Raw genomic sequence first — 14869 nt, 5'->3', positions numbered from 1 at the left:
TTTATACTTTGTTCTTTGGTGTTTTGTGCTGAACGTCGTTATAGAAACCGGCCCAGCAATTATTGACATGGAATTAGCGGCCATTTACTATGGTTGTCGATTGGGAAAGGAATACCTGTTTCAACATCTAGATCTGTAGTGCATGCAGTCAAATGTCATCTTCAACGGTTATAACCGAATCGCAAACTCAGACGAGACAATGGAATATACATATATGTATACATACCCCACATGTCCAAGTCATTTTCAAGCAATGAACTTAATTTGCATTATACACTGGTTGATGCGTATATGTCTACAAAGCTACAAATACGTGCTGTATGTATATATCGGAAATCTATATATATGGTTGTATATAACTCAGCACGATATCAGTATGTTTCATCGGAAATAACCGACCGGTACACTCAAAAAACATAATCTGTTAATTTGAAAATCTGTCGTCTGAGTGATGCTGTTATATAATAATCTAATCATTTGTCATATATATTCAACATAATATCCCGTTAGTCTAATACTACCCGTAGCTCTGAGACCGTTTGGCCCTGTTCCCAGCTTAGCTTCTGGGTAAAATAAAACAGATCTCAGATCTAGTCTAATATAATCTTTAGTGAGTGAGTGCTTGGGGTTTAACTTCGTACTTAAGAATTATTTAGTCATATGACGACGAAGGAGTAGAGTGCTTGTAATGTGACTCCGTGCTGCTTGACGGATTTCCATCGCTCTTTTATCTAAGTGCTGCTTCACTGAGGCGACATACTAAAGGGAAATAAGCCGCCCCACCCAAGCCATTATACTGATACGGGTCAACCAGCCGTTGCACTATCCCCTTAATGCTGCACGCTAATTTCCTCTTTCAATGTCTTAGGTGTGACCCGACCCAGGATCTACCGCCCTCGGAGCGGACGCGCTGCCACCTGAGCCATAAGGACTGTTCAATATACAATTTTGTACGTTCAATAAATAAAATACGTACGCTACACTGAACACAAAAATCTTCTGCAATAACAGATACATTCTAGTATCACTCAGACAAAACACCTTCGGTTAAATTTAGCAGATTTTTTTTTTGAGAATATATCATATTCGGACGGATCCTTTATCTGCGATGTCCGCCTTAACATGTAAATAGCTGACACTGTTTCATTTTACTCGTTGGGCAATAGGACAAATGCAAAATAACGTTTTCTGTGTGCCACAGCGTAAGGTAAGACAATGCAAGATAAGACAATGTAAGATAAGGCAATTTATTATAGGAATTAATCAGGCCTATGAATCATACCAGTTCTCTGTGTAGACAAACAAACACGAGATGTGATATCCGTGCGTTGTCCTTCAAGCCATTATCTGTATGAGAATGAAATTTTGAGACTGTTGCATTCATTTAATTCTTCATGCCAAGAGAACATCTTGTGGGATCACTATTGATATGAATTCGAATATTTTCCAAATGAAAGCATAATACATATTACTCAAGTTTAATATTTCAATGCATTATAGCATTCGCCCTTTTTGTATGTGGTTCACAGTAAAACGATTTGCACTAATACATAGGGACACGTGGACGAGGGGGTTAGCGTGCCAGCGCGGCGCTAAGACCCAGGAGCCTCTCACCAATGCGGTTGATGTGAGTTCAAGTCCAGCTCGCCCTGGCTTCCTCTCCCGCCGTACGTGGGAAGGTCTGCAAGTAACCTGCAGATGGTCGTGAGTTTCTTTCCAACTTGATGCATGAAATATTCTTGAGTGCGGCGTAAAACACCAATCAAATAAAGAAAAAAATAAATATATGGGGACACCTCCTCTACCAGAAAACCTGGCTCTGGGATCACGAAGCGATCTTAGACTTAAGTCAAAATTTCAGTCATTAAAGTTGGTATGTTCCTTTCCGGTGTTTTAGCTGAAATTTGTTTTACAATAATTACCCAGAATTTACGTTGTCAAGCAATATTTTGGCTTTGTTACATAAGAAATAACAATTTTAACGTGATACAAAATTTTGACTTAAGTCTAAGGTTGCTTCGTAATCCCGGGGCGTGGCCTCTGTTCTAAAACTGAACAAATTCTTGAGTTTAGCGTTAAACAGCACTCAAACAAAGAATGGAAAAGTACACTTTGTACTCATCACTTCAACCCCTAAACAAAGACCATAAGACGCATTATGGATGTAAGTCGTCACGTCATTACATCCAGAATTCCTTGAAACAAGTATTAAGTTATAGGGCTATATATATATCATGCCTTTTTAAAGCAGCAATTTGCATTTTTTTTTAATGAACAAACAAACCAACTTGACAGTAATTGGTAGATTTGGTACTTTAAACAAACTTTTCACATGGATTTCATTAGACTCAGTCAGACTTATAGAACTTTGGGGTTGCGCAGACATCTATCATAAATGTAGCTCGCTCTCGGCCTCTTATTTGACATTTGACAATAGGGCCTAAATAATTACATTTTTCACACCATTTCCTAGCTTCGGTTTGTCGCCATATATCCATTTTGGACATAAGTTCTGTGGAAAATGTTCCATGCTAAATGAAAATGTCTGTATAAGGTTTCATTATCTTGGCACATTTCATGTTTTTTTGTACATGACTATAATGACTATATTATCCTGACCTGGTCTCCACCTCGGGGCTGACACGAACACATGGTCCCATTGTCGCCGGCCAAAGCCTGATTTTGGACAGGTCCTTTCTCAAGGCGGACCGGAACTCGCTCAAACGACCCGCGTAAATGAAAATGTTCACAGCCGAGTTCATGTGAAGGAACAGTCTTGATGTTGCCCTGAAAGAGAGAAATAAGTAAAACTAAAGTATTAAAGAAATACTAAATCGTAGTTTCGGACCAGACTATGAAGTGTACAAACTAGGTCTATATCTGGCTGAAATATTGGTGACGTGGCGATAGGCTATGATCAGTCATTCATTGATTTGTTTCGCGTAGCATGTTTATGACTATAGTCTATTTCTTTTAGCGAGTAAGCTATATTTAGCTGTCTGTAAAAGTAGGCACACCGGCTACAAAAATTGCTTTTAGTCAGTGGCACGTAAGAACACGAGTTCTACACATCCAAAAGTGGAAAAAACATATCCATGCAAAGAAAATGAAATTAGAACGCCTTTTCCAATTCATAATGTTAAACTGCATAAGCACAGTTTCAACGGCAAGAACTCATTTCCTTGGGTGACGTCATAATATTTTAAAAATTAAGTGGCTTGCTGGGGAATGGGCGGAATCCGGCATGTTTTGAAGGAAAGTGACACCAGTTACTGAAGCTTCTATCGAGTTAAATTATTTACAGATCTAAATTATTTACAGATTTTAGGATAATATAACCTTAATAGATCTTCTAGTATATAATCTAACAGCAGGATGATTTTAGAGTTGCCAGGAAATTCTGTAATACAAAGAACATAGTCGATACGCGGAGACAGTAGTGGCTGTGTTACTAGATGCAGTTTGTCATAACCACATGTTGATGCACCGCTTGTAAAACGATCCACACCCATTGTCGAGCATGCCACTTGTTTCTGAATAATTATCAAGTCATCCGAGGCAATGAGTTCTTGGTGTTGAAACAAGGCTTTTGGAGTTTAACATTATGAATTAGAAAACTTAATTTATTTATTTATGTATTTATTTATTTGATCAGAGTTTTACGTCGTACTCCTGGATCATCACGCTACGCTAGCGCGCTAAGCAACTGAGCCACTATAACTTAATTTATTTATTTGATTGATGTTTTACGCCGGACTCAAGAATATTTCACTCATACGACGGCGGCCAGCATTATGGTGCGAGAAAAACCCACGACCATCCGCAGGTTGCTGGCAGACCTTCCCGCGTACGGCCGGAGAGGAAGCCAGCATGAGCTGGACTTGAACTCACAGCGACCGCATTGGTGAGAGACTCCTGAGTCATTACCCTGCGCTAGCGAGCTAACCAACTATAACTTAATTACTGAGATGACTGAGATGGTTGTCTCTCCTGTATCGTTTGAAAACACAAGAGTTGTTAGCGACCCCATTAACGAAAATTAACGAATTTTCTAGATTCCTCTAACTCAACTGTTCATGGTCGTCTTGGGAATCAGCGGTCGGCATACTCTATCCAGACTGTAGAATGGTTTGTATAGTGGCATATTATAAACGACTTACAGCAGAGAGTATAAAATCAGAGCAGTTTGATAGTTGGATCAATGGCGACACGCATATGGTGAAAATGCTGAAACACGGCCTATTGTCAATTTACCTCAGCTACGGTTTCATTCTAACTTTTCGTGTAAACATATGAACGTGATCAGCATATAGACAGTCCGTGAGTATTGTTGCATACATGCAAAGTGGTGGATTAACAGGAACTTCTATCTCTGAGTCAGCTTTGGTAACTTGAAAAACGGTCTTTGCGTGGCCATGGTTCAATTCCTAGTTCAATTCCTAGGGTCAGGCCTAAGATTTTAAAATCAGCCATCTTACTACTTTTTCGATTATTTGTCACTCAACACGATTCGCCCGTCTCGTTATTCTTCGGGCCTTATTTGGTGACAAGAAGCAGTCGTCGGCGCATATACGGCTGTTGGCACAGTCTAACGCTCTTTGGAGACCATGCACGCAAATCCTTATATCACACTTAGCAGAGTTTATCAGTAACTTGCCAAAGGTCGATGGTTTTTATACCCCGAGCACTTGGGTATTACATTAGATAAATAGATCAGTAAGAAGATCGGCCATGTATAGTGGTTGGTCGGGTGTCAGTATATATATATATATACTGACACCCGACCAACCACTATACATGGCCGATATATATATATATATATATATATATATTCAAATTTTAATGTGTTCAGCGCGATGCTATTTAAAAAGCTTGCGCGACAATTTGCTAGAAAATAGTCCTGTCCCATGGAGACAAAATGGTATAGTTTGCAGGTATTGCTATATTTAGAGCCTAAATCTAATCGACGATGACATTTTGAATGTTTGGCAAGGGTCGCTAAGGGCCTGTATACTGCATCAAGAGTGGTATGCACTCAAACAAGATGTGTAAAGTGTTACCAGCTAGGATATGAATGTTTCGATGTATTATCGAACTTGAGTTTGTATCTCAAGTGAGCGACAGATGGTGTGCCGTAAAAAAGACTTGTGTTTCAGATAATGAACTGAGCACTCAACTTGTCCTATAGTAGGCCAAATGAACAGACTTTTGTCGAAAAAAAAATAATTAATTTAATTTTGCAGCCGATATTCCGTGCAAACTCGCTGTTATAGAGAGACAGGAGCTGGCAAATGGTAACTCAAAACTTTAACGTTTTTAGCTTTAAGGTCTATGAATATACACATCAAATATTGCTAAAATTACAATCAAGTAAGCACATCTTGCATGTGCGTGTACGGTGATACCATTGTTATCATGTATAATGGAATTGTTGATACAATTATAGATAGGAACAGGCCTACCAATATAGAGTACAAGACGTCCCCATGCGTTATGGCGAAGGGAGTCTATACGTCAAGTTTATAAGTGAAGGTTAAATATAACAATACACGGTGGGCATTTGTTCAGAAGTTCTGGAGCATTTGAACAGCTGTTGGAATAACATAACGAACTAACTCTTATCTTTGTACTGACTGCACGGCGACGTGCATATGTACCATATATATTATCAAATATAACACTAACTTATGATACCGGTACTTGATTGTTAACAAACTAGTTGAATGTCATGTTACAGATGATGACTTTACTCACAAAGAATAAATAAATAAAATAAGCTTTTCTTGTAAATTTTCGATTCTTATACTTTCTGGTCATTTTGATTTTTGCCCTGTCTGTTGAATACAGTGACATCTGATATACATGTAAATAGTTAAACATATAGGAATTGGGTATATTCAGGAAAACTGCACGTTGTGTTCTGTTTATATTTTTCTTGATATCTCGCTATCAAACAGGACATAAATTCAAATGGTTCACAATCATCTGTTTTGCAGAAAACTTGATATATGATTCGACCATAGCTCTGTCAACAGATCTAACAGTTTTTCTCGAAGACTCCTATTTAAACAGCCTTGGTCTGACCAGTTGGCTGATGCTTAGAGATGGGCTTTTCCCACAAATCATGTCACATTAGATTTATGAGCTGTTTACCAGCATATAGTACTTGGGAGTTGACCTTTAGGTTCCATTCACCACCGAGCCAATGAAATACATGGGCGATGGTAAACATGTATAAAGTGAGGTTGATCCGCCAATAAATATTACACGGCCATCTGGAATTATATTATCTACAGTACTTTGGACGAAAGGGTATATAAGTTATAAAACCTTCTAATTTTATAGCTGACTACATATGCGGTAATGTGAGTTCACCCACATAGTCTGACAACAGTACAATAAAGGATGAAGAAAGACAGTTTAGCTAAGAATGATTTCGGGTATTAAGGTCGAGGATAACATGTCCTATTCACCGCCAGGCACTTTTCTTGGAAGATTTTAGCTACGACAAGTAATTCTATAAGTGGCTCGATATATAGTATGTCTGGTTTTGTCGGTTGGTTGGTTGGTCAGAGTATTAACATTGGTGATTCACGCTGTAAAGAGTGGCATGATTGCAAGACAGCTGTAGTATGAATTGGGGTTTGTTTTTTAAATCCAGCATATGTTGCTGATCTATTAATTTGTATTATATATGAGATCAGACATTGTCCCAAGGTGGGATGTTGATGATCCTGGTTGGTAAAAAGCAAGGAGCGTTCAGGAAGTATTTGTGGCATGGTCATGCGGCAACATATAACTATGTACGATTCTGGGCGAGGAATAAATTAGATTTCACTCAATTTGACTTCCTCTAGTATTTGGCGTTTTGATGGGTTAAAAAAGTGAGGAATGTGACTTCATTTCCAAGCTATTAATATTCATAACAACATACCGGATGTACTTGCTGATGACACAGGTGGAACATCCAAGCTTTACGATCACATACAATATAAAGGGCATCCATCCGAGAAAGAAACAACCCAGCAAAGTTGCTATCATCCTCGTGGACTTGCTTTCCCTGAGTGTACTAGACTTTCTGGTATTCACTTCCCTGGCTGTTTGAATGTTTTCCAGTGCAGTAATGAGCTTGGCCTGTAATTAAATTAATAAAATAACAATACTATAAGGAAATAACACATGGACCAATTACCGTTGAAACAACCCACTCAAAGACCCATGTCGTGTGTGGTTTTAGGTTAAAACATGTGTGATTCAAACAATTATCATGAATGACATTCTATGAACTACTTTTGTTGTACACTTGTTGTGGAAGAATAAAAAGTATGATACTGTGGACATCAACATGTGAAGAAATGAAAATTGACCTGTTTCTTTGCTATACTGGCTATCCGAAAGTAAAGGCCCATCATAATGAGAAAGGGCAGAACCACAGCGTAAATCATGGTGCCATAGATATGCCACATGGTGTAGATCAGCTCGTAACGGCAAACACTGGGGTAGTTATCTGCAAAACATACGTAATGACGTCACTGACAGCAGAAAATACATATGCATAGATGGTATTATTAGATTGATGCAGTAATCATTTGTTGAGACGGTCAGATCTGTTGTTTACCTTTCCATTGCAATTTTTTTTTCATTGATGTATAGCAATCTCTAAGAAACTGTGTCTCTATACTTGCAAGCCCAACGTGTACTGTTTCTTGATAAAAAAAAATAACCTTTACAACCAAGTTAAACTAGCCTTTTGACTTTTCTCGACCTTAGGGTTCTTCTTTTAAGATTAAGTGATCATTATTGATCTTTCCGCCAGATGGCGCTCCTGGTTAAGTAGGACCGACCAATATTCTGTAAGATGACGGTGAGAATTCCAACTAGAATTCATATGAAGCCATACTTATTTACTTTGGTGGAGATTTCTGTTCTATTTTTTCATTTCATTGTTTTAAAATTTAAGATAATTTTACGTTGTCCAGGAGAAGATCAGTTTATTTTGCTCACGAGAAGATAACTTTGTATTGTCCACGGGAAGATAAGTGCATACTGTCCACGAGAAGATAAGATTGTATTGTCTACGAGAAGATAAGTTTGTATTGTCCACAAGAAGATAAGTTTGTATTGTCCACAAGAAGATAAGTTTGTATTGTCCACAAGAAGATAAGTTTGTATTGTCCACAAGAAGATAAGTTTGTATTGTCCATAAGAAGATAAGTTTGTATTGTCCACAAGAAGATAAGTTTGTATTGTTCACGAGAAGATAAGTCTGTATTGTCCACTAGAAGATAAGTTTGCATTGTTCACGAGCCACAGCTTCGCTAAGAGTGGAGAAGTGTTAATGAAGGATGAATTCGTTGGACACGGACGTATTGTATCATAATAGTACGGCTGTTCATATTCTTTTAAACATTATAAACGTCTATCTGCGTACTTTAAAGTCAGAAGATGGAATTTTATTTCACTGGAAGTTAGGTGACGTCATTGTGAATGTGAAAGTGCACAAAAGTTAAATTAACAACGATGGCTAAATACAGGTTTGAACAGCTGGTGCGTGGTACTGTGTTATACATTTGATTTCATTCGTTTTCATTTAAAGTACACATAGAGGCTAATGCAAAGATGAAGTATAACATCACGTCTGATCAACTTGCCCATAGTATACTCTTACACTTTTCATGCCATTTATTTTCATTTTAAGAACACAGAAGCTATTGCAAAGAAGCCATTATAAATGGCATGTTACTACATGCACTCTTAGTTTTACCTTGTGGTGTGAAGGCTATGTAGAGTCCCGCGGAGACAAAGTTTGAGACGGTCCAGATGACAACGAGGGAGAGGGCTACCCTGGGGGCGGTGAGGTAACGCTCGGCACACAGGGGACTGGTCACCATTATGTAACGTGAGACTGTGATTCCCACCAGATGGTAGGCCGAACTGAATTGGAATCCCTGCACGACCCATAGCAGGAGGCTGCATACTGTCCAGCCACCTGCGAATGAGCATTCATAGATCAAGTTACCAGTTAATTGAGCTATTTATCGAATGTGTGATTAATCAACAGACTAACGATTTGTCTTACAAGCCATCGGATTGATTGATTTATTGATTCGTTAAGTGGAACTTTGTATTTCAAGTTTTTGCATTCTTTCTTCTTATATGAGGTTGAATGCGAAGACTATGCGAGTTACAAAACAAAAATAAATATAATGTGATAAGCAATATCATATGTAGTTCGTGTTTAATCTGCTTGCCAGTTTGCTTGTAGTATACTCATTCCACTGATTAGGGTCAAGTCAACTGTAACGGATGGCTTTGAGTGCTTTCAGATCACTGAAGTGTAAAAGGAGATATCGTACAGGAGGTCAAACAAGACACACGGATAGGTTCCGTACACCATGAAATAAAATCCATCAGGAAGAAAACACACATGAACACAGGCAATCCGTCAGGCACACAACAGGAAGTTGAAAAATCGTGCAAGAAATGCAATCAGGATGTCACCATTTTTCGTAACATTTTTCCCTACCGGTACTTTTTTTCATTATCGTTACAACATACTATAGAAATGACAAAAGAAAGCTATAATGAAATATTAACTATGAAAAATTAAATATGAAATATAATAAAATATTAACGGGAAAAAAGACTGAGCAGACGAGGTAATTACATTTCACCATTTCGCCAATAGTTATAGGCGCCATATTAAAGCATTGTTGTTCATCACATTAACGTGACATACAAAAGTTCCAAAGTGTCTCAAGTACATGCTATCCTTGTACTTAAACCACAAGTAAATCATGGACTACAGAATTTCATGTCTAGAATATCGACTGGCTTCCTCTTCGAGCTTTTAGCACAAGGGTCGTTTTGGCTGTGGTGATGAATAGCGGTTGATCCCAAAACGATAGCACTTAGTTCTATCGCTTTGCGCCACGAATTCGCTTCTACTGACATAAATCTTGCCTTCTTTTTATTTTTCTTAGAATGGTATGTAAATACAGGAGAACTCAAGTCGAAAGCAAGGTTAAGGTTACTGAGGATCGATGCATATTTGGCATTGGGAGTCTATGATGAAACTAATTTCAGGTACCGGTACAAAAAATACAAAAAAGTGCAGTTCAAAGTGGTGGTTAATCAAAAGTCAATTATACGCTGATCGAATAATTAGAAAACATAGAGGGCAGGGAATCTTTTATTTCTCTGTAAATTGCTGATTATATCTCGGCTTCCCCTCGATGCAATGGTCTACTCCTCAATCATGGTTTAGCCTCTGCGTTGCAGCCTTTAGTTGTTTATTTTTGCCTCAGTTCAACTAATCTCCAGGTGACATTCAAAACTTTGCTGACCACCAAAAAAAGTAGACCCTTAAATATCTCAGCTATTATAGGCAAACAGGAGAGAGAGAGGATGATACATTGTGGTTTGGGGTGAGTACTAGGCACCAGTGGTGCCAGACGTCATTGTGACGAAACGTTTCCAACGTATCACGTATTGTAACGTTTCCAGGAAGAATCGCATTTAATGGGCGCTGATTGATCGAAATGCTCATTGTAACGTCAAAAATAAGAGCGCACGCTTTGTTAATAATGTGCACATGTCTGTACAGCTGTAACATAGAGAAGAGGACAGGATCCATGTGCTCTGAACGCATCATTGACAGCAAGTGACTTCGAAATATTGGGTGCATCCATTCCAAGCGGAAGAAGAGAAGGATAGCTCCTCTTTCGACAGAACCTGAGCCGCCTAAGGGGGAAGTCACCATGGTCCAGCCCATTTATCTGCCCATGTCCATGCAGCCTGCTCTCGAGGAGCCCCGTAGGAGGAAACCTGACGAAGAGGTTCTGAAAGAGCTGAAGAAAGAAGGTCTCTTGAAATGTGAGACACTCCAAGAAAAAGGCAATGGTAGTGTTGCTTTCTACGTATTTTTGGATGGCAATCCCTATCCATCGGGAAAACCTCGGCTTTTGGAACCGATTGAGCTGAAACAAGAGCGAGAGAAGATCAGAGAAAACCTTAACAACAGGATGACCAAGGCGGGAGTGCTCAGAAGACAAGACCTGTTTAGGGTGAAAAGGAAAGCTCGCATTGTTCCCGCAAAACGATGCCAAGCCGTGATGAAGAAAGAAAAAGCCGACGAGGATCACCGGAGGATCCACAAGGAGCGATTTGAGGAGAAGATGGAGCGGGCCTTTAGAAAGCGTCAGTCTAGGCTGGCGGTTCGTGGACAGTAGGTGTGTCAGAGAGACAGTGGGGGAGAGGGGATAGAGATGATGTGGGGTGAGTGACGGTACCACAGACCAACGATGTTACGCATGCAGGACAGTAGATATTATAAAGAGAGTGGGAAGAAATGTGATGAGAGACGAGAGACGGTTCCAAAGACAATCGATGGTAAGCTTGGGTGTGTTTAGAGAGGAAGAGAGAGACAGACGAGACGCGGTACCACAGGTCATCGATGGTATGCAAGAATGTCAGATGATATTATAGAGAGTAACATGAGAAAGACGGTGAGGGACGACAGACGGTTCCATAGATCATCGATGGTAAGCTGGCAGGAGATTGGGTGTGTTTAGACAGAGAGGAAGAGAGAGACATGCGAAAGGCGAGACCACATACCATCGGTAGTCCGCAAGCATGACAGCAGGTGTGGAGGTGAGATAGAGAGTGAGAGTGAGGGGCAAAAGACGATACCACAGACCGTCGATGGTACATCAACAGAGTGAACAGTGTCGGTGGATATAACAGGAAACAACAGGAAAGAGTTGAAGATCGCGGGTTATTCGGATGCCCAATATGAACATCAAAGTGGATCGGATATGCTTGTGTAAGATACCGTATAAAGAAATAAAAAGATGCCGAAGAGCGCAGATGTACCATACACTGTAATACAAAAGCGACGAACACAGCCAGCGGAGTGGTAATGAAGATGGCTAAACATGGAACAAAAGCAGCTGATATTCGGTTGGCATGATTAATCCACAAGGTGGACGCAAGCCTGGTATATGAAGTTTGTGTGTTACCCGACATTAAAGTCCTCTTTTAAGCTTTTCAAATACATGAATGTATGTCCAAAATAAGACGAACGGAATGTTGAAAATACGATGGAATTATAGGCAGTGTTTTGCTTCACGTGAATGGATTTATCAAAAAGAACGGTCTTAAGATAAGCATTGTACACTTCGCTTACACGACAGGCCATACATGTTTTAGGGACAAATAAAAGGAAGCAATGCACTGTAGTCTGAAACCGAATTCCAAAAAGGCAACAGACTTAGGTACCCTTACAACATCCACAAAGTACTTCAACAGGGCCTGTTAACAACAGGGATTATTTAAATGCAAGTTGTAAGATGCATGAAAACGGTCACTCTGTAAGAGCTCTCCACGGCTGGAATGGGGAAAAAAGATAATGATTTAATTTTTTTATCTCAGATTATTAGAATTTCTGACAGTTCCACTTTACTTGAGTGGTTTTCAGATAGTAACCTAACGAGTAGTGCCGATTTATTAGTTTATGACACCGGCTCATGTTCGAAACAGGTGAATTTCCTAATGTCCATTCGTGGATGATTACTTGTATGTTATCTATTTCTGATGTCACCTCCATATGTGCCTTGTGTACACTAATAAATAAACGTCTAAGTGGCTGTATCGACATCACGTCAGAGTCAGTCGTTTAATAATAATGCAGATATCTCAGAGCTCAGTGGAGTTAAAAAAAACGTCACAAAATTAATTGCTTACACCATTAAAACCATTAAACCATATCCAAATGAGATATAAGTAAAATTACTTTGTATTTATTTATTTATTTATTTACTTGATTGTTTCACACCGCGCTCAAGAGTATTTCTCTTACACGTCTACAGCTAGCATTATGGTGGGGGGAAACCGGAGAGAGCCTGGGGTAAACCCACGGCCACCCGCAGGTTTTTGACAGACTTTCCCATGCACGCACAAGTGGAAAGAAGAGCAGCATGAGCTGGATTTGAACTCACAGCGATGGCACTGGTGAGATGCTCTTGAGTAATTGTACTGCGCTAGTACGCTTACCTCTCGGTCACGGTGACCCCAACTAGATTAAAAGCGATATTTAAACTTCTAGTCTCAAAAGTTTCCAAAAAGAATGAATGTTGTGTATGAACTTCGTTTAATATTGTCAGGAAAATATCTAAAAACCAAAGGAACAGCTTTTTACATGCCACTTATATACATGGTTGTTCATGTTTACCTGCATAAGGTCTAATGGATTCCACCGTATCTTCGTCGCCTCATCCTATCTTTTCAAATGTGAACATTTACAGTTTGCTAAGTGGACTTTGCGATTGGGCTTGCCCAACAGCAAAAATACCAATACGACGACTTTGTCTTTTACCTTATTAAGAAACCTGACCGACGTCGTATATATAAGACAAAAAATATTAAGCAATCAAATAAATAAACTACAGTATGTGAAATAAACAGAATCTATTTCACGAAGACAAAAACGTAGCAAGTCAGCCTCGAAGCATACAATCCTCCAAAACAACTTATTCAGCCAACTTATTCTCCTCCATCCATTCAACCATATTTAAAGCTTTACTTCCTTAAATCCGGATAGCAGGATCCCATTTATTCCGTCGACCACTTAAACTCATTGCCCTATATATTCAGTCTCATTTAAAGTTTCACTTACCCAGTGACTCCCTTAGGCCAATGCTCTCTAAGTGAGCGAGATTGTAGAGGGTGTAAACGATCCCTGCGAATAGATCCGACACGGCAAGACTTGTGATAAAATAGTTACACGGCTGCTGTAGTTTGGGATGGCGAACAAATGTAGAGATGACCAAGATGTTTCCAATCACGTTTATAACGGTGATGGTGAAGAGGAAGCCGAGATAGTAAACGAGGAATCCCACGGAGTCTTTACTACAGACAGAATACCACATCTCCGTATCGCTGCTCTGCTCCATGGATGTGTTGCAGAAATTCCCTGGCAGCATTTTGTCGCTTTTATGAACAGCCAAAATGCCTTTCTCATCTGGTTTGCCACGCAAACAGAATTTTTGAAGATGTCCAGGAAGTTAAATTGTCAAAAATACTCCTGGAAGAATAGTTGGCTATTAAATACGGTCACCAGACAGGAGCGAGATCCACAACAGGGAAGAAAGATGGTAGCGAAGTTCAGAAAGACAAGCTAAGCAAAGCAGTTTTCGCCACTGAGTGCGTCCACAAATGGTATTTCTTGTAATTCCGGGTGGAAATGACACGTGACAGTCTTTACGGTCTGGTACTGTTTTTCTTCCATATTTGGACAATCTGACGTTATAAGATCGAGCTGTCAACGAGTTGCCGAAAGAGTCTTGCAAGCGCTTGAACGATTAACGAGACGCTCGTGGTAGCAAGAAGCACTTTCTCTAAAGCTACACGCACTCTAAACCTTGACGTCGATTGTAAATACCAACCATTGACATAATACGGTTGGTAATGTACAGCACATTCCTAATGGTAGCAGTTATCTCCCGGCAGCCAACGAGATCAGGCTCCTCAGAAAGCGCAATGGGACAAACTGTGTTGCCACAGAGACGTCTAAACTGTTCAAAGGCTCACTGGTAACAGCTCTGATAACGCAGTCGTTCCCGTGTGCTCACGTCGCTCTCTGTTTGAACATCTAATAATCAATTCTCGACACTTAAAGTTCATAAGCTGCATAGGAAGAGGAACTCAACTGAATAAGATGTTAGCCAGCTATTAACTAACTCAGTTAAAATACGTAATTCTTCGACCTGAGACAATGACGTAAAGGTGAGTCGCTCCTTTATAGACTATTGCCGAGAATTAATTTGTGGACAAATTTTGCACAAAACACACATCTATACATAATAAAATA

General features: G+C 39.5%; 1 protein-coding gene across 1 annotated transcript; it reads right to left on the bottom strand.

Annotated features, from left to right (window-relative positions):
* Window positions 1-1272: 1272 nt before the first annotated feature.
* LOC135461293 (octopamine receptor beta-1R-like) lies at window positions 1273-14663 on the bottom strand. Its single transcript, XM_064738310.1, has 5 exons — window positions 13676-14663; window positions 8765-8989; window positions 7368-7507; window positions 6935-7134; window positions 1273-2787 (listed from the first exon to the last, which is right to left on the bottom strand). The coding sequence occupies exons 1-5, from the start codon at window positions 13980-13982 to the stop codon at window positions 2610-2612; spliced, it is 1050 nt and encodes a 349-aa protein (XP_064594380.1). The 5' UTR covers window positions 13983-14663; the 3' UTR covers window positions 1273-2609.
* Window positions 14664-14869: the final 206 nt, after the last annotated feature.

The sequence above is a fragment of the Liolophura sinensis genome, chromosome 1 (genome assembly GCF_032854445.1).
Source record: "Liolophura sinensis isolate JHLJ2023 chromosome 1, CUHK_Ljap_v2, whole genome shotgun sequence".
In the NCBI taxonomy this organism is placed as follows: domain Eukaryota; kingdom Metazoa; phylum Mollusca; class Polyplacophora; order Chitonida; family Chitonidae; genus Liolophura; species Liolophura sinensis.
Note: the sequence above shows the minus strand (reverse complement) of the source record. Positions and strands in the feature narration are given on the sequence as shown.

Excerpts from the sequence above, each read along its gene's own strand:
- LOC135461293 (XM_064738310.1), bottom strand. The coding sequence starts at position 13,982 with ATGCTGCCAGGGAATTTCTGCAACACATCCATGGAGCAGAGCAGCGAT. Across the intron at positions 7,508-8,764 it reads CATAGCCTTCACACCACAAG|ATAACTACCCCAGTGTTTGC; the intron begins GTAAAACTAAGA and ends TATGTTTTGCAG. Across the intron at positions 7,135-7,367 it reads CCAGTATAGCAAAGAAACAG|GCCAAGCTCATTACTGCACT; the intron begins GTCAATTTTCAT and ends ATTTAATTACAG.